General features: G+C 39.9%; 1 protein-coding gene across 1 annotated transcript in view; it reads right to left on the bottom strand.

The window, feature by feature from the left end:
- The window catches only part of LOC128645715 (ecto-NOX disulfide-thiol exchanger 2), a 270,444-nt gene that overhangs the window by 17,381 nt on the left and 231,751 nt on the right, over positions 1 to 21,312 (bottom strand). The window contains exon 12 of the mRNA XM_053698920.1: positions 11,025 to 11,388. Within this exon, the coding sequence (XP_053554895.1) occupies positions 11,025 to 11,388 (364 nt within the window). The remainder of the gene's footprint in view (positions 1 to 11,024; positions 11,389 to 21,312) is intronic.

The following is a 21,312-nucleotide window of genomic DNA, read 5'->3' as shown; positions in this document are numbered from 1 at the left end:
GTAATGCTTGTCCAGGAAGGCGAACCTGAGGAACTGGTGATGATCTTTGTGGATAGGAATGTTAAGATACGCATCCTACAAATCCACGGTGGTCATATATTGACCCTCCTGGATCATTGGTAAAATTGTCCGAATGGTCTCCATCTTGAAGGATGGGACTCTGAGAAAATTGTTTAGGATCTTGAGATCTAAAATCGGTCTGAAGGTTCTCTCTTTTTTGGGAACCATGAACAGATTGGAGTAAAACCCCTGCCACTGTTCTGCTTTTGGAACTGGGCAGATTACCCCCATAGTATATAGGTCTTCTACACAGCGTAAGAACGCCTCTCTTTTTGTCTGGTTTACAGACAACCGTGAAAGATGAAATCTCCCCCTTGGAGGAGAATCTTTGAATTCTAGAAGTTACCCCTGGGTCACAATTTCTAATGCCCATGAATCCTGAACGTCTGCCCCCCACTAGATCCGGTCCCGGATCGAGGGTTGCCCATTCATGCTGTCTTGGTAGCAGCAGCAGCGGGCTTCTTGGCCTGTTTACCTTTATTCTAGGTCTGGTTAGGTCTCCAGACTGACTTGGATTGAGCAAAATTCCCCTCCTGCTTTGTGGCAGGGGAGGAGGTAGCGGGACCACCTTTGAAGTTTCGAAAGGAACGAAAATTATTTTGTTTGGCCCTCATTCTATTTGTCTAATCCTGAGGAAGGGCATGGCCTTTTCCTCCAGTGATGTCGGAAATGATCTCTTTCAGTTCAGGCCCGAATAGGGTCTTTCCCTTGAAAGGAATAGCTAATAGCTTAGATTTTGATGACACATCAGCAGACCAGGACTTAAGCCATAACGCTCTACGCGCTAAAATGGCAAAACCTGAATTCTTTGCCGCTAATTTAGCCAGTTGAAAAGCGGGATCTGTAATAAAAGAATTAGCTAGCTTGAGAGCCTTAATTCTATCTAAAATATCATCCAATGGGGTCTCAACCTTAAGAGCCTCCTCAAGAGCCTCGAACCAAAAAGCAGCTGCAGTAGTTACAGGAACAATGCACGCTATAGGTTGCAGAAGAAAACCCTGATGAATAAATATTTTCTTTAGAAGACCCTCTAATTTTTTATCCATAGGATCTTTGAAAGCACAACTGTCCTCAATAGGTATAGTTGTACGCATAGCTAGGGTAGAAATAGCTCCCTCCACCTTAGGGACCGTCTGCCACAAAACATTTTCTTAACCCTTACCAGAAAAAACGGAAATTATAAAACGTTTATTTCAACAAAAAGCACCCCCTGCACCTCGCCACAGCCCTGCTGTGGCACCTACCTGCCCTCAGGGGTCTGTAAAACCGGGTTAAACCTTCGATTTGGCCCAATACAGCTCACAAAGGCCCACCGGATTTGGAGCTTGCTTGAGAAAAACAACTGCGCAACTGAGGCGCGAAAATAGGCCCCACCCATCTCACTCGATGTCTCACAGCCTAAATTAACCGCACCAGAGCGGTCTAAAACCTAGCCATGTGGGTTCATATACCCATAAATGAAGCCATGTGTACCCTTCTTAATAAAGCATAAAAAAGTCTCTCCTTTAAAAACGTTATCTGCACTCCCAGACATGTAAACGTTTGCCCACAAACATTCTAACATCAGTGTAAACCATTTTTATATAGCCCATATATGCAAGCTCAGTAATACCCCTCTTTATACTTTAGGATTACTGCTTACCCTCTCCCTCATGGGGATACTGTCAGCCAATTCTGAAATAACACAGTCTCTCCAAAAAAAACTGACTGAACATACCTCACTGCTTATAGCATGAAAAACGTTCCTCACACTGAAGTTTCTTAAGTACTCCTCAGCCATTCTGTGGGAACTGCACTGGATCTTAGTAACAACTGCTAAGATCATCAGCCTCCAGGCAGAAGTCTTCATCCATCTGTTGCCTGAGGGAAAATAGTACACACCGGTATCATTTAAAATAAAAAACTCTTGCTTGAAGAAAATAAAAACTAACATTTTATCACCTCTTTCACTTTACCCTTCCTAGTACTTAGAGTAGGCAAAGAAAATTACTGGGGGGTGGAGTCAAGGGAGGAGCTATATAGACAGGTCTGCTGTGGTGCTCTTTGCCACTTCCTGTTAGCAGGAGGATAATATCCCACAAGTAAAGGATGAATCCGTGGACTCGTCGTATCTTATAGAAGAAAAAAGCCATTTTTTTAAACAACTTTCTTTAAAACAGGCTTAAAAACAAAACAAACAATAAAACCCCCAATAAAAGTACATAATCCGTTACTAAAAACGGATCCTCACTGAGCCACCAATACAATAAATAACTCCTCCACTAACAGTGCATGCAAAAACTGCCATAAAAACCTGCACGCTGACAGGAATAATAAAAAACATCCCCCTGCAGCGTTTCAGCTGAATAAGTGCCACATTTTTCCCTGCTTACATAGAAAAATAAAACTGGCACTTACCTTAACATTTATCTGTTAGGCAGAAGGACAGCTCACCTGGGTTGAGAGTATGCCATCCCTCACATGGACCTGTGAAAATACAGAAAAACTGGATAAACTTATTTAGGCTATCTAAATAGGGCAGCAAAATGTTTTGGGAAAACGCAGTGAGGATTGTACCCCACAAGTTCCCAATTGCTTAAAAGCCACCACTGCCCTACTGAAGAGACTGACATGGGCTAAGGCTAGACCCTTTAGAAAGATCAGTGCAAACCTACTCTGCTTTTAAAATAAATAAAAAAAATCTTGATTGTAGATCAGACACCAAAACTTCATGTCCACCTGCACCGCAGGCAAAGAGAATGACTGAGGATTATGGGTAAGGGAAGTGACATATATATAGCAGCTTTGCTGTAGTGCTCTTTGCCTCCTCCTGCTGGCCAGGCATGATATTCCCACTAGTAATTGATGATTCCATGGACTCACCATATCTTAGGAAAGAAACAATGTATTCACCATATACCAGCTAATGAAAATACACCACTGACCCTAATAGCCTACTTTAGTAAAATGAGCTAGAATAAGCCTAATAGAAAGCCTTGTACATATTTTCCACTCACCCACTGTCAGTCAGACATACAAGTCAGGGAATAATATATTATCTGTAAATACTCCTTGCTATAGGTTTGCACACAACTAAACTTTAGTGGAGCAAACTCTAGTTACAATGTGTCTTGTGCATATTTGCTCACAGCACTCATCTGAATAAGCTATGTAACTGGGAGGGCAGGGAGACATGCTATCATAACAGCTATCAAGGCACATACAATAAAGAAAAGGTATTTGTAATATATAAAATTCACCTGCATCATGTTTTTTTTTTAATTTTTTATTTATTTTCTTTCTAATGACACGATGGGTTACTGTTGGGAATATCACTCCTACCCAGCAGGAGACGGCAAAGAGCACCACAGCAATGCTGTTAAATATCACCTCCCTTCCCTCCCACCCCAGTCATTCTCTTTGCCTACATTAGAGCAAGGAAGTGGTAAAGTTTTGTGTTGGTAAAAGATTATTTTTTAAGTACTGCAAGATTATGCTGCTTTGTTCTAGGGTGTAGCCGTAGTCCACATCAGTCTCTTCAGTAGAGCAGTGGTGGCTTTAGAGCAATGGGAACTTGTGGGACATAATTCTCACTGCTGCTCCCATTTAGTTTATGCTGCCCTAATTCTGAAAGCCTGAGTAAGATTAGTCAGTCTTTATCTCCTTTTTCCAGAGGTCCATGTGAGGGAGAAGACCCTCAAACCTAGTGAGATGCCATGCTGCCTGACAGATTTATGAGGTAAGTGCTGACTTTATTTTTCTGGATACAACAGGAAAAAGTGGGCACTTTATTCAATAAGGGACACACAGTTTTTCTCCTATATGTTAAGGGGAACATATACTGGTAGTATGTTAATGCAGGCACTGGGGCTGAGGATTTTTAAAAAACATAGGCTCTTGTTATGTGGTTTCATTTCTCCCAACGGCTTGAATCTATAATATGCCGAGCGGGAGATTCATTTTTCAGACGCCCACGATGGGCGGGGCTAACTAAGGCGGCGGTTTACTGGTGTGCGCAATTTTCCCCTGCATTCACTGTGACCGGATAACAATCTCACTGGAAAGTGCATAATAAAGTTTAAATCTGCGCTTTTGGGACCGGAGAGCTGCTCACTATACTGCAGACGCTGTTGTTGATATTTTGCGAGTTCCGGATCATTTACTAGAGAGATTCTATCCGGTGTCAGCAGGGCAGGTAGGCACCTCAACATAGCTAAGCTGAGGTGTACAGGTTGTAAATAGCACTCGCATACACTCTATTTAGTTACTTACTGCAGAATATATATATATAAAAAAAAAAGTTACGTTTTAAAATTTAAAGTGACTAACGTTTTTTTGTGTTTACATTTTTATTAAAATTTAAGTATTTTTTTGTGGTAAATTGTTCCATTGTGAGTCAGAATGGTCCAAGAGGCCTTGCAAAATGTTTGTTTTGGTGCTATGTGGAACCACCTATCCCTTCTGTTCCTTATGTTTTGAGCCAACATTGTCTAAGGCAGATACTGTTAGGTGCCTAACAACAATGTTCACTATATACCGCAGCTTTCTCCTCAAGTGTCCAAACATTTTATCGCCCACTCATACAGTGCCCTGCGCTTCCTCTGTGACTTCACCTGGAGTCACCAAGACATCGCTTCCCTCATGCCCTCTGAAGTCTCTGATGCGTTGTCTGATTTTCCCTTGCTGCAGGGAAAGCGCAAGAGGAAAGGTAAACTTTCAGTAAGTGAGGTTGCTAACGCTGTGGTTGCTATTTTGAATGCCCCCTCCCAGAAGCCTGAGGAGGATACTTCGGTAGCATCTGAAGGTGAAATCTCAGACTCAGACAGTGTAATTCCTCCTACTTGTGAAGTTGTATCCTTCAGGTTTCAGCTAGAACACCTCCGTCTGTTACTCAAGGAGGTTTTAGCTACTCTGGATGACAGTGACACCATGGTTGTTGTCAATCCTAAAAGGTCCAGTAAGCTACATAAGTATTTTGATGTACCTTCCATGGTGGAAGTTTTTCCTGTACCAGATTGAGCTACTGAGATTATTGCTAAGGAATGGGAGAGACTGGGTATCTCTTTTTCTCCATCCCCTGTATTTAAAAGGTTTCCTATAGCAGATTCTATCAAGGAATCTTAGCAGACGGTATCCAAGGTGGAATTTCCACGCTAGCCAAGAGAACTACTATTCCTATAGAGGATAGTTGCTTCTTTAAGGATCCTATGGATAAGAAGTTACAAGATATGTACACCAGGGTTTACAATGACAACCCGCGGTTTGTATGGCTACTGTCAGTTGTGCGGTAGCATGCTGTTTGATGCCTTTTCTGAATCTATTAAAAACAGACTCTTCCCTTGAAGAAATCCAGGTTAGGATAAAGGCCCTTAAGTTGGCCAACTCCTTTACCACAGATGCTTCCCTTCAGGTTATTAAGCTGGGAGCTAAAATTTCATTTTTTGCCATACTGGCCCGCAGATCTTGGTCTGCGGATGTGTCATCTAAGTCTAAACTTTTGGCGATTCCTTACAAAAGGAAGGACTTTGTTTGGGCCGGGGTTGACGGAAATAATTGCTGACATCACGGGACAAAAGGGACCTTTCCTCCCTCAGGATAAGATAAATAATCAATAGGGATGTCAGAGTAATTTTCGTTCCTTTCGAAATTTCAATGGAAATCCTTCCACTTCCTCCTCCAAGCAGGAGCAGTCCAAGCCTTCCTAGAGTCCCAATCAGTCTTGGAACATGGGAAAACAATCCAAAAAGCCTGCTATTGCATCAAAAGCAGTACGAGGGGACCGGAACTTGTGGGGGGCAGACTTTCATTTTTCATTCAGGCTTGGGTACGAGATGTTCAGGATCCCTGGGCGGTGGACATTGTGTCCCAGGGATACAAACTAGAGTCAAGACCTTTCCTCCCAGGGTACAAACTAGAGTCAAGACCTTTCCTCCCAGGGGCAGTTTTCCTGCTTTCAAGATTATCTGTAGAAGACACAGAGAGAGGCATTCTTACACTGTGTTCGGGACCTCTCGGACCTGGGAGTGATGGTTCCTGTTACAATGCAAGAACGAGGTCTGGGGTTCTATTCCAAACTGTTTGTGGTTCCCAAAAAAGGGAACCTTCAGACCGATTTTAGATCTCAAGAGTCTAAACAAAGTGCTGGCCTTTCATGATGGAAATTATTCGTTCCATTCTTCCTTTGGTCCAGGAAGGTCAATTTATGACAATGGTGGATTTAAAGGACGCGTACCTGCATGTTCCCTTACCATCCCATCACAAGTTTCTAAGGTTTGCTTTTCTAGTCAAACACTTTCAGTTTGTGGCTCTCCCATTTGGTCTTACCACAGTTACCAGAATTTCCTCAAAGGACCTGGGGTCCCAGCTAGCAGTGCTCCGATTGCAGGGCATTGCAGTGGCACCTTATCTAAACGACATTCTAGTTCAGGCGTCTTCTTTTCAACAAGCAAGATCTCACACGGAAATGTTGTTATCTTTCCTGCGGTCTCACGGATGGAAGGTAAATTTGGAAGAGAGTTCCTTAGTTCCAAATACAAAGGTGTTTTCTTGGGAACCATAATAGATTTCTTATCAATGAAGATTTTTCTGACAGAGTCAGGCAATCAAAGATTTTCGATTCTTGCTTAGCACTTCAGTCCTATCCTCGGCCATCAGTGGCTCAGTGTATGGAGGTAATCAGGCTGATGGTAGCAGCAATGGACATCAACCCAGTTGTCCTTTTCCATATCAGACCTCTGCAGTTAAGGCGCAGGCAGTGGAACGGAGAGTATGCGGATCTGTCTCCGTGATTACTGCTGTAGCAGGAGGCAAGGGAGTCTCTACTTTTGGTGGTTGTCTCTGGATCATCTTTCCCAGGGACCCTGCTTTCGCAGAACATCTTGGGTAATTGTGACAACAGATGCCAGCCTTCTGGGTGGCTCTCTATAGGCTCAGAGAACAGGGAGTCAGTGGGAGTGTGTTCTTCCCATAAACATTTTGGAACAGAGCAATCTTCAATGCTCTCCTGGCCTGGTCTCAGTTAACATCGGCCTGGTTCTTCAGGTTCCAGTCGGACAATTTAGCCTCAGTGGTTTTCATCAACAATCAGGGAGGAGCTAGGAGTTCCTTGGCCATGATAGCCAAGATCATTCAGTGGGCAGAGACCCACAATTGCTGTGGCGGACTTCCTGAGCAGGCAGACCCTTCACCCGGGGGAGTTTCATTCAGAAGTGTTTTCCAGCCTGATTCTCAAATGGGGTCAGCTGGAATTGGATCTCATGGCATCTCAGCAGCATGCCAAGCTCCTGAGGTACGGTACTGAGAGACGCTCTAGCAGTCTCGCATACCTATTGTCTCAGTTCGCCTTTTTTTCCTTGAGTCATTGCTCGAATCAAGCAGGAGAGGGTGTCAGTGACCCTTATTGCACCGGCGTGGCCTCACAGGATTTGGTATGCAGACCTGGTGGACATGTCATCTATTCCACCTTGGAGACTTCAGTTGGGGAAGGACCTTCTATTTCAAGGGGCCTTCCTTCATACCAATTTAGTTTCTCAGAGTCTGACTGATTGGAGATTGAACGCTTAAATGTATCCAAGTGTGGATTTTGGACTTGGTCATTGATTCACGTAAACCTGTGACTAGAAAGATTTACCATAAGATATCTATATCGGTGTGAATCCAAAGGCAACTCTTGGAGTAGAGTTGCGATTCCTATAATTCTGTTTTTTTCTCCAAGAAGGTTTGGAGAAAGGCTTATTGGAAAGTTCCCTAAAGGGTCAAATATCTGCCTTCTCTATTTTGTTACTTAAGCGTCTGGAGATATCCCAGACGTGCAATCTTTTTGTCAGGCTCAGACCTGTGTTCAAACCAGTTACGCCTTCCTGGAGTCTTATTTTAGTTCTTAAGGTCCTTTAATGGGCTCCGTTGGAGCTTAGGCATTCCTTGGATATTAAGTTGTTATCTTGGGAAGTTTTGTTTCTTGTTGCTATTCTTCTGCTTGTAGAGTGTCAGAGCTCTCGGCATTACAGTATGAGTTCCCTTACCTTATTTTTCATCAGATAAGGTAGCTTTATGTACTAAATTAGGGTTTCTCCCTAAAGTAGTTGCAGATCGAAACATTAATCAGGAGATTGTTGTTCCTTCCTTGTGTCCTAATCCTTCTTCTCAGGAGGAACGACTTCTACACAATCTGAACGTGGTACGTGCCCTAAAATTCTATTTACAGGCGACTAAGGATTTTTGTCAGTCTTCTGTTTAACGTAAGGGACAGAAAGCTACGGCTGCCTCTTTCTTTGTGGCTGAAGAGTATCATTTGCTTTGCCTATGAATCTGCTGGACAGCAGCCTCCTGAGGGAGTAACGGCTCTTTCTACGAGGGTTGTTTCCTCTTCCTGGGCATTCAAAGATAAAGCCTCTATGGAATAGATTTGCAAGGCTGCAACTTGGTCCTCTCTTCACACTTTTTCAAACTTCTATAAATTTGACTCTTTTGCCTCGGCTGAGGCCGCTTTTGGGAGAAAGGTTCTTCAAGCAGTGGTGCCTTCTGTTTAGGTTTCCTGTCTTGTCCCTCCCTTATCATCTGTGTACTCTAGCTTGGGTATTGATTCCAGTGGACTCATCGTGTCATTAGAAAGAGAACAAAATTTATGCTTACCTGATAAATTTCTTTCTTTCTTGACACCTGAGGAGTCCATGGCCCGCCCTGTTATTTAGACAGGTTATTAGTATTTTATAAACTTCAGACACCTCTGCAACTTGTTGCTTCCTTTCTCTCCTTTACTTCGGTCGAATGACTGGGGTGGGAGGGAAGGGAGGTGATATTTAATAGCTTTGATGTGGTGCTCTTTGCTGCCTTCTGCTGGGCAGGAGTGATATTCCCAACAGTAATTAATTATGATCCAGGGACTCATTGTGTCAAGAAAGAAATAAAATTTATCAGGTAAGCATAAATTTTGTTTTTTTTATGTGGCTAATACACGTATCTTCATAATTTTGTATTAAAGGGATACTAAACCCAATTTTTTTTCTTTCATGATTCAAATAGAGCATGCACTTTTAGGAATCTTTCTAATTTACTCCTATTATCAATTGTATTTGAAAAGCCGGCCTACTTTTGGTTCAGAACCCTGGGAAGTGCTTGCTGATTGGTGGCTACATTTAGCCACCAATCAGCATGCACTACCCAGATGCTGAACCAAAAATGGACCGGCTCCTAAGCTTTATATTCCTGCTTTTCAAATAAAGATAGCAAGAGAACGAAGAAATGTGGTAACAGGAGTAAATTAGAAAGTTTCTTCAAATTGCATGCTCTATATGAATCATTAAAGAAAGAAATTGGGTTTAGTATCCCTTTGTTACCATTTCATGGCATATTTCAGTAATTAAGCACTACTTTGCGAAATAAATGTCTGAAAATTCAGTGTTCATAGAACATTTTACCAGCCGGGTGGAATTATAAGGTAGCCAAGATGGAGCAATATAATACTTTGTAATATTATAAAATGTTCTGCAATTCAAAGCACAAATTAATTGAATCATTTAACAAACATATTTAATGACAAGTTTTAATATTCAGTTAATATTTAGCCAGGTGGTCAGTAATATTAGCCAAGTGGTGCACACATTAAAAAGGTCCTGGGAGAACATTAAAAATCATTTAACATGGTCATTTTGTTAGCACATGAAAGCTCTGTATAATCCATGTTCCAAGCTCTGTATAATCCATGAGTGTGCTAACTAATAACTGTTAAATTGTAGGCTCAGGTAAATGTCATCATCACTTAGTATGACTGAGGCACTCCAAACTCTCTTTTTTTACAACAAAGCAGGTAAGATAAATAATATACCCTGCAATGTTGTTATATTTTCCTTAATTACAAATTGTACAAGGAGATTAAATGTTGAGTTTAATGACCATTTAAATGTCTGTCAAAATAAATATATTGGTGTCCCTTTCTTGAGGTGTTCAGCAGCGTAATCAATTTGACTGTCTAATTACTTCTGGCACAAGTAAAAGTTTTGCCTATTAGGGGACTTTGAGCGCTATAGTTGTGCATTCTAATTTAGTTCCTAGTTGGTGACAAACTTACTGGTTTGAAAATCATTTGATGATCTCTGATTCTCTTAATTAACAATGAGACTGCAACAGTCAATGGAAGTATTAAAAATATGGAATGTATCCTTGGCAAGAACCACCCAGGGATAATCATTTCCAAATGCTAAACGTGTATAACTTGTGTACTAGACCTAGGGTCTGCGTACTGTAAGCTCTTCAGAACACAGAGCTCTCTCCTCTTCCTTTATACATTATTTTTTGGTACTGTATTTATGGGGTTTTTTTTTGTTTGTTTTTTGTTACCACGCAGCAGTGTTGTTGTGTACACCTACTCATGTACCCAGTGCTATAAGTTTGGCTGGGCTTTACAAAATAATACTATTAATAGTAAAAATAGAAGGCCACTAATTCAGAAGCTGCTTGCTTTGTGATTGTATATGCAGTTGCCTTACATATCTAGCTCTTCACAATTGTAGTAGTAATAATAGTCTGTTTAAATACAAAGTTTGAGACACAGTAATATTGGTATCCAAATAACTGGGGAAAAATAGTCTCTAAAGAATATCTTATTCAAAACAGTCAGTTAAACCAAAGAAGCATCTGAACCAATTGAGTCCACTTTTTAAGTCTGTAATGAATCTTCACTGGAACATTTTAAGCACTCAGATGTCCACAATGATTTTGTAACTAGCAAACAAACAATGTAGGCCTGTATTCATGTTGTGGATTAAAAGGTAATTGTCAAACATTCTGGTACTTATGTTGAACATTCTGCATAATCAGCAAGCCCTTCTACCCTGAATCCAGAACCCACTTTGGGCAGGTCTTCATCAGGCAGTAATACTGCAGCTCACCGCTAGAACTGTGCTGTCATACCTAGTCTTCTGCTTTATGCTGCTACTCTATTCTCTTGCTGCCCTCTAACTATCCTTATAGCTTTTCATCTCACTTACCTATGAGCAGTGCTTCTCTCTCATTTTTCAACGGTCTGTCTTCAGCATTGGAAGGGGGCCGTCTTACAGGCTGCGTGTGGCAATACCATGCTTGTTCTGTTTCTAAAGTGGTTTCAGAAGTTGAGGGGGAAGACACACTTTCTTGAAGATGGTGGCAAGCCTCACGGACATTTGACTCTTCTGTATTTATCAGCAAAAGTCTCTTTTTTCTACAATTATGTGATATCTCTTCCTCATCTGAGGTGTGCTCACTAGGATCCATGCAGGCAATTTCACTAGGGTCTAAGCAGGCACTCTCGCTAGTGTCCAGGCAAGCATTTTCACTGGAGTTTGGACACATTTCCGGTTTACTTATATCTGCCTCCTGCAATTATGCAATCAGAAAAATAACATTACATAGAATCTTTCAATGAGATGCATCTCTATGTGAATGCTTATTCAAGAGTATATTTTAATGAAGCTTATTAAATAATTATGCTAAATAAAGAAACAATCAATAAACAAAAGGAAGAAAACAGAAAAACATGTTAAAATTAAAGTTAAAATTGAATATAAGTCACTCATTGTACTGTCTCTTAGTTTAATTTGATTCCCTCCTTAAAATGCCAAGATCTAGTACAGTGAACAGGGCACCACCTAAAGGAGGTTAGTTGAAATATTGGCAAGTAAAACATGGCTGTGCCTCAAATGTAATACTTAATGAAAAATAAAAATAAGTGGATACAATGTTCTAAAAAGAGGTAACACTGCAACATGTACAAAAAGAGTTAAAAGGCCAGGAGGCATTATAGTCAAAATATCAGGCAAGTAGTCACAACTAACGGGTACAATAGCCAGGTGATAGCAGGCACTGATACTCTAGTTTATGTACACACAAACACAGAGAGGACATACATCTAGCTGCAGGCACTAGGACTCTGGTCATTTTACTAAACAGTCAGTTAACTCCCAGATAAAAAGGCACTGGAAGCAGAATGTTTTGTTCCCATGCTCTGACAGAAGATGCAGATTGACTCTTTAAAGTAGTTTAGAGCAGTCCTTCATGGGAAGCAACTTTGGACATCCCACCTGGCCTGTGAGGCTGAATGAGGTTCATAAGAGTGCATTGTGAAGAGCGGATGATTGCTGTTTGATGGGGAGCAAAGATGGACTGAGGCTGTGGAATCAGATAACATGGAAGGAAAAAGGATGGTCACCATACACAGCTTCTGTCTCCTTTGAAAAAAATACATTTATGCTTGTCTCATAAATGCATTTCTTTCATGGTGGTGAGAGTTCATGAGTTGTTAAACTCCTGTCCACTAGGAGGTAGGCAAAAAATATCCAACATACCAAGAACTTTTAAGTCCACCCCACTTCCCTGTATACCTCAGTCTAACGTATAGCTAAGAAAAGGAGAACCACAGAAAAGCAGGAAAGGACAAAGCAGTTTAAATGAAGTACAAACTAGAACTGTTGCCAGCTGAATTAAAAAATGGGTGGGTCTCGTGGACTCTCACTACCATGAAATAAATTAATTTATCAGGTAAGCATACATTTAATTTTCTTTCATAAGGTGGTGAGAATCCATGAGCCATCACATGTGGGATCTAATACCAAACTGTGACATCAACAAGCGCTCCATAAAAAAAAAAAAAGTAGGCTATGACGTTAAGGCAGGTACACTAAGTACTGTGTAGGGAATACCAAGTAGCTGCCTTGCAAATTTGTTCAATTAAAGAATCATTCCTGAAAGACCAAAAAAGTGGAAACCAATCTAGTTGTATGAGCTGTAATTTGCTCCAGCTGAGTTCTCCCCTGCAACGAAGTTCCTAATTAAATGCTTTAGCCTAGAGAGCAGAAAAATAGTTGTAGCCTTCTGGCCCTTATAAGGTCCAGAAAAGTGTATAAATAAGCAGATTTACGGAAATCCTTAGTAGCCACTAAAAAGTCAGAGCCCTCATCATATCCAAATTATGTAAAAGACATCCTTTAAAATTTTTAGGAACTGGACATAATTAGGGGACAATGATTTCCTGATTAATGGTGTCTGAAGAAACCAACTTAGGTAAAAACCCCATAAGAAGTTCCAAGAGAAAATAAGGAGGCTCACATGACAACACAGATAATTCAGAAAGCCTTTACAAAGAAGAAATATTGAGAAGGAACAAAACCATCCAAGAAAGACGCTGAATATCCAGACCCTGCATCGGTTCAAAAGGAGGAGCTTGCAAAACATGGAGGAGATACCAGTTTAAACACAGATTGAAGCCTAACAAAATCTTGAACATCAGGCAATTAAGCTATCTTCCTATGATAGAGAATGGAAAGAGATGCAATTTAATCCTTCAAGGAATTTGCAAATAATTGCTAATATAGACCGTCCTGAAGAAGCTTAGGAGCGGAAGGGATTCACATTCACCAAAATAAAAAGGACTTTTAAACCTGGCTTGAATAAGAGTGTCAATGGCAGAATCAGAGAAACCTCTCGGACTCAAGATCGAGCGTTCAATAGTTAAATTCAGAGCCTGTAGATCTTGATGAAAAAAATGGACCAGAGGCAAGAGATCTTCCCTAGGGGAATGCTCAGAGATGAGCGACTGGACATTTGGATCAGATCCGCAAACCATGTTCTGCACGTTCAAGCTGGGTCAATAAGATTGACTGATGCCTCTTTCAGCTTGATTTGAGCTATTACACTCTATAGCAACACAAAGGTTGGAAATAGATAAATCAGACAAAATGTCCAAGAGATACCAGAGCATCTAAAAAGTCCACCTGGGGATCCTGAGATCTGACACAATACCTGGGAAGTTTGTGATTTAACTGAGAGGCCATTATATCTATCTCTGAAAGGGACAGTACACTGTAAAATAGTTTTTCCATTCATATATTTTTAATGACTTGTTATACCAGCTGCAGAGTATAAAATGTATGAGAAATTGCATTTTCAAGTTTATTTGTGTATATGATGGCCAGTAGGAGGCGGCAAAGAGCAAAAGTGTAACTTCCCTTACCCATAATCCCCAGTCATTCTCTTTGCCTCTGTCATTGGAGGATGTGCGAAGTTGGTGTCTGAAGATATTTCATCCTTTTACTTTTTCATACTTTTCCCTGCAAGCAAGGATTGTGGTCTAGCTGTGTCCACGTCAATCTCTTTCGTAAGGAGTAGTGGTGGCTTTTAGCAGTTAAAAGGCGGTGAGGTAGTCTTTGCTTTACTTTTAACACTTTGCTACCCCTCTGCATAAAGCCAGAGTTGGTTACCCTGTTCTTTCTTTTTCTACAGGTCCCTGTCAGAATTTTTTTCTCTGACACACCTAAGAAGCTATTCCTGCCCTGCAGCTGAAGCCCACGGTTCCTGTCAGGATGAAGTTTTTTCTGCCAGACCACGGGCTGCTGATAAAGCTGCAAGACTGGTAAGTCCCTTGTTTCCCTTATCCCTCGATGGCTTGTGGTCTAAGTGAGGGGGGTCTTTTGTCTTTTTTTCATAATTAACTGTGGGGCAGACTCTATTGAAGTACCTTAAGGCATTTTATCATATGAAGCTTATTGTTTAGCTTCTGAATGCCAGTTAGTGTCTTTTATTAGCGGCAGCATCTCTGATTGCAGGAGGTCTTTGCACACTGGTATGGAAGCTTTTACATGTTTAATGTCACACATCTCTGTATATAATGCTGCCTGTGACGGCTGTGATTTTACACTTTAATCTCTCAGTGAAGGCAGCGCCATTTTTGAGTCCCAGATACGCTGTGACTTTTCCCGCCTCAGCACTTTCTGCTGCGTAATTATATATAGAGACAGATCCCTCAGCTGTTGTTCCTACGTCTATGAAAAGGAATCCCTTACATTATTTCTGTAAGTCCTGACTGTAATAAAAACATGTGTTGCTCTTTAATAGCGATAGCACCTCCGTTTATAGGAAGAGGTTTTTTTACTCGCTGTTCCATAACCGGAAATAGGGAGGACCTTCTAATTTAGGGTCAATTCCTCCATCCAAATCTAGATTCTCTGAAGCTAACTGCTTGGAGATTGAACTCTTAGTTCTGTCTAGACGTCGTTTTTCGGAAGCAGTCATCGATACTATGCTTCAAGCGCGTAAACCTGTTACTCGCAGGATCTACCATAAAGTATGGCGTGAATACCTTTTTTGGTGCCAAGCTAAAAATTTCTCCTGGAGTCGGGTGAGGATTCCCCCAATTTTACTGTTTCTTCAGGATGGCCTGGAGGAAGGTTTGTCAGTCAGTACTCTGAAGGGTCAGATTTCTGCACTATTCTTTTGCACAAATGTCTGGCAGATTTATCAGATGTTCAAGCTTTTGTTCAGGCCCTGGTCAGAATCAGGCCCGTGTTTAAACCTGTTGCGCCTCCTTGGAGCCTTAACCTAGTTCTTAAAGATTTGCAGCAGGCTCTGTTTGACAAAGAAAAATATCTGACAGCGCTTGACCTAGAGTCCTGTAGCTCCTAAAGGGATTGGGTCCCTAGCCACCCAAGAGATAGATACAGAGAGATGAAATCTGAAGGAGCGCCTATAGTAGGCAAGGACTTATCATATATAGGTGCACAAAAAAATGTGATAAATGGGACATATATAACGTCTCACTAAAAGTAAAATGTCTGCAGATAGTTAGTCAGAGATATATCAGTTTGAATGGATATATAACGTATGTGTTCACAGAGAACTACAATGGATGATAATAGATCTTATCTTACTTATAAAAGTATAACATTTATTGCTTAAAACAGTGTAACATTCATTATAGACAAATACATGGATCCATGAAAAAATATAAAAAACAACACTTAAAACCACTTAAAAAAATGTGACTAGATTAGTCTTGAAAAAGGCCCAATACCGGGCCGAAACGCGTTGACACTACATGGTGAGCTTTGTTTCAATTATTTTATGTTTATTTTAAACAATACTGTTCTATGTCGCTATTGTTCTTTACTTATAGGAATTGAGGATCTTCTCTAAATTCACAAGGACTCTTCGAACTATTATTTACACTAAGGAATTATTTTTGTCAATTTGGATTCACTAATCCATACACAGTCACTCTTTTTACCCAAGACTGTCTCACATCACATTTATATTTGCATTTAATCGATTTTTTTCACTGACCACATTTTTACATTTTTATATTTTTTATCTGATTTTTTTTGCCAAATTTTCTCACACCACATGTGGATTAATCACCATTTGGAGGACTGTTATTTATTTGTCACACATGATGAACTATTGCACATATTTGGACTATTAATTAAGTATTTTTTTCTCATTTTTATTCATCCATTTTTAAATCAGCGCTGCAACTGTCGATATTTATTTGTTGGTATCTCATACCACTGACCACCTATCACATTGTTTTTAAGTGGTTTTAAGTGTTGTTTTTTATATTTTTTCATGGATCCATGTATTTGTCTATAATGAATGTTACACTGTTTTAAGCAATAAATGTTATACTTTTATAAGTAAGATAAGATCTATTATCATCCATTGTAGTTCTCTGTGAACACATACATTATATATCCATTCAAACTGATATATCTCTGACTAACTATCTGCAGACATTTTACTTTTAGTGAGACGTTATATATGTCCCATTTATCAAATTTTTTGTGGACCTATATATGATAAGTCCTTGCCTACTATAGGCGCTCCTTCAGATTTCATCTTGCAGGCTCTGTTTGAGCTGATGCGTGTTGTTGTATTGAAGTTGTTATCTTGGAAGGTTCTGCTTCTCCTTGCTATTTCTTCCGCTCGCAGAGTTTCTGAGCTTTCAGCTCTGCAGTGTGATTCCCCATACCTTATTTTTCATGCAGATAAAGTGGTCCTTCATACTAAATTGGGGTTTCTCCCTAAAGTAGTGTCGGATTGAAACTTTAATCAGGAAATTAATGTTCTTTATTTTTGTCCTTCTCATAAGGAACGTCTTTTGCATAACTGGGATGTTGTATGTGCTCTAAAGTTTTACCTACAAGCTACTAAAGATTTTCATTCTGTTTGTTGTTTTCTCTGGATAGCGTAAGGGTCAGAAGGCCACTTCTACTACTCTTTGCCTCTGGTTAAGAAGTATGATTCGTTTGGCTTATGAGACTGCTGGACAGCAGCCCCCTGAGAGAATTACAGCTCATTCCACTAGGGCTGTCTCCTCTTCTGGGGCTTTTAAAAATGTGGAACAGATTTGCAAGGCATCAACATGGTCCTCTTTGCATACTTTTTCCAAATTCTACAAATTTGATACTTTTGCCTCGGCTGAAGCCTCTTTTGGGAGATAGGTTCTTCAAGCAGTGGTGCTTTCTGTTTAGGTCCTCCTGCCTTGTTCTCCCTATCAATTCCGTGTCCTCTAGCTTGGGTATTGGTTCCCACTAGTAATTGGAATGACGTTGTGGACTCTCCATGCCATAGGAAAGAAAAAAAAATGTATGCTTACCTGATAAATTTCTTTCCAGGCATGGAGAGTCCACAACCCCGCCCTCTTTTTTTTTAATTATAATTTGGCAGTTTTTTTGAAACTCAGGCACCTTTTAACCCTTGTGTTCTTTTTCTATTTTCCTTCAGCTGAATGACTGGGGATTATGGGTAAGGGAAGTTACACTTAACAGCTTTGCTAGGGTGCTCTTTGCCTCCTCCTGCTGGACAGGAGTTAAATATCCCACTAGTAATTGGAATGACGTTGTGGACTCTCCATGCCCGGAAAGAAAGAAATGTATCAGGTAATCATACATTTTGTTTTTATTACTTAAAGTTAATGTCAACTTTCACGAATAAAAGCCCTGTTTTTAAAAATACTATTAAAAACAAGGGCACTTTCATTCATGAAAGTTTACATTGAAACCGTTTCTTTAAAATACTTACCTTTTATTCCTAGCAAGCGTGGAACACCGGAGCAGCGATTCCCCCACCTCCAGGTAGTCTCTTCTTACGTCAGAAATGACGCACCCGGCTTCCCCCCCACGGCAAACATTGCCTGAGGCCACGCCGTGATTGGAGGAAGCCGGATTCGTCATTTCTAAAGTAAGAAGAGACGTCCTTGCGGCAGAGGAATTGCTGCTCCGGTGTTCCACGCTTGCTAGGAAAAAAAGGAAAGTATTTTAAAAGAACGGCTTCAATGTAAACTTTCATGAAAGTGCCCCTGTTTTTAATAGTATTTTAAAAAACAGGGCTTTCATTTGTGAAAGTTGACATTCACTTTAACTATCCTGCACCTCACTGAGAGTGTAATTTCTTCTGCTGGCTGTGTTTACATAGGCTTATCAATAGTGTAGACTTCAGTATATAAACATTCAGTATAGGTGGGGATACCAAATGCTAAATCAATCAGCTATTTCAAATGCTGAAATAGCAGTAAAGGAGCTACTTGTTAACAATTTAATACACTCTAGTAGGTAAAATGGATCATTGGGAATAATTTAAAGGGGAGAAAATGTTTGGGTGAATTGTCCCTTATAAATATGTCCCAATAATGGATTGATTTTACGTTTTAATGAAGTGCTCTGTGTGCCGTGTTTAACATGTAGCGATAGACCGGATCACAAATGAGGAGGTGAAGTATTTATCAATTTTATATCTCTGGAAGACCCTTCCAAAGGATTATTTGATTGAACACCTCCTGGTTCAGGGACCACTCTTCTGTGTGGAAAACCTGATAACTGAGAAAAGTCTGATTCCCAGTCGTTTACGCCTAGAACATGAATAGTAGATATTATGCAATGATTTGATTTTGTCCATCTCAAAATATGAGAAACTTCCATCACTAAGTTCCCCTAAATGACTGATATATGCCACAGCCATGACGTTGTCTGACTGAAACCTCATAAAAGATCCCTGAATATTGCTCAGAGTTCTAAAATGTTGATTGGTAACCTCACCTCCTGAGGAGACCATATTAATTGGTCTATCTGAGATTCCTAGACAGAAACCAAACCTGATAAACTGAGGTAATGACCACCCAGGATGGTGTAGGAAAAGATGGCCCTTGAATGATTGAGGGATGAGTCTGCCACCAAGAAATTTGCCTGGTTTAGTTGTCCAGGAAGATCTTCTGAGAAAAATTGTTGTAGTTCCTGCTCTACTGCTTGAGCTTCTGAAGCTGCAAAGGACAAATTAATAGTTGAGAAAGCAATGGCATCTAAAAGCTGCTACCATCAAGCTTACTACCTTCATTCATTGGGCTACTGAAGGATGAGAAAACATAATTTATGTAAGAACTTACCTGATAAATTCATTTCTTTCATATTAGCAAGAGTCCATGAGCTAGTGACGTATGGGATATACATTCCTACCAGGAGGGGCAAAGTTTCCCAAACCTCAAAATGCCTATAAATACACCCCTCACCACACCCACAATTCAGTTTAACGAATAGCCAAGAAGTGGGGTGATAAAAAAGTGCGAAAGCATATAAAATAAGGAATTGGAATAATTGTGCTTTATACAAAATCATAACCACCACAAAAAAAGGGCGGGCCTCATGGACTCTTGCTAATATGAAAGAAATGAATTTATCAGGTAAGTTCTTACATAAATTATGTTTTCTTTCATGTAATTAGCAAGAGTCCATGAGCTAGTGACGTATGGGATAATGACTACCCAAGATGTGGATCTTTCCACACAAGAGTCACTAGAGAGGGAGGGATAAAATAAAGACAGCCAATTCCTGCTGAAAATAATCCACAACCAAAATAAAGTTTAACGAAAAACAGAAGCAGAAGATTCAAACTGAAACCGCTGCCTGAAGTACTTTTCTACCAAAAACTGCTTCAGAAGAAGAAAATACATCAAAATGGTAGAATTTAGTAAAAGTATGCAAAGAGGACCAAGTGATCCAAATTTCCTGGAAAAAACGTAACCTGCCCCCTACCAGCTGAGCTGGAATGAGGGCCGCACCTTCATGTGGACTTAGAAGCAGGCTTTGCCTTTCTAGCTGGCTTGGATTTATTCCAGACTGGAGATGGTCTCCAAACTGAAACTGCTCCTGAGGATGAAGGATCAGGCTTTTGTTCTTTGTTGAAACGAAAGGAACGAAAACGATTATTAGCCCTGTTTTTACCTTTAGATTTTTTATCCTGTGGTAAAAAAGTTCCTTTCCCACCAGTAACAGTTGAAATAATGGAATCCAACTGAGAACCAAATAATTTGTTACCCTGGAAAGAAATGGAAAGTAAAGTTGATTTAGAAGCCATATCAGCATTCCAAGTTTTAAGCCATAAAGCTCTTCTAGCTAAAATAGCTAGAGACATAAACCTGACATCAACTCTGATAATATCAAAAATGGCATCACAGATAAAATTATTAGCATGCTGAAGAAGAATAATAATATCATGAGAATCACGATGTGTTACTTGTTGCGCTAAAGTTTCCAACCAAAAAGTTGAAGCTGCAGCAACATCAGCCAAAGATATAGCAGGTCTAAGAAGATTACCTGAACACAGATAAGCTTTTCTTAGAAAGGATTCAATTTTCCTATCTAGAGGATCCTTAAACGAAGTACCATCTGACGTAGGAATAGTAGTACGTTTAGCAAGGGTAGAAATAGCCCCATCAACTTTAGGGATCTTGTCCCAAAATTCTAATCTGTCAGACGGCACAGGATATAATTGCTTAAAACGTTTAGAAGGAGTAAATGAATTACCCAAATTATCCCATTCTTTGGAAATTACTGCAGAAATAGCATTAGGAACAGGAAAAACTTCTGGAATAACCACAGGAGCTTTAAATACCTTATCTAAACGTTTAGAATTAGTATCAAGAGGACCAGAATCCTCTATTTCTAAAGCAATTAGTACTTCTTTAAGTAAAGAACGAATAAATTCCATTTTAAATAAATATGAAGATTTATCACCATCAACCTCTGAGACAGAATCATCAGAATCAGAATGATGATGTTCATTTAAAAATTCATCTGTAGGGAGAGAAGTTTTAAAAGATGTTTTACGTTTACTAGAAGGAGAAATAACAGACATAGCCTTCTTTATGGATTCAGAAACAAAATCTCTTATATTATCAGGAACATTCTGCACCTTAGATGTTGACGGAACAGCAACAGGCAATTGTACTTTACTAAACGAAATATTATCTGCTTTAACAAGTGTGTCATGACAATCAATACAAACAACAGCTGGAGGAATAGCTACCAAAAGTTTACAGCAGATACACTTAGCTTTGGTAGATTCAGCACTTGACAGCGATTTTCCTGTAGTATCTTCTGACTCAGATGCAACGTGAGACATCTTGCAATATGTAAGAGAAAAAACAACATATATATAAAGCAAAATTGATCAAATTCCTTAAATGACAGTTTCAGGAAT

This window comes from Bombina bombina, chromosome 1 (assembly GCF_027579735.1).
Source record: "Bombina bombina isolate aBomBom1 chromosome 1, aBomBom1.pri, whole genome shotgun sequence".
Classification (NCBI taxonomy): Eukaryota; Metazoa; Chordata; class Amphibia; order Anura; family Bombinatoridae; genus Bombina; species Bombina bombina.
This window is presented reverse-complemented; position numbering and strand designations above follow the sequence as displayed.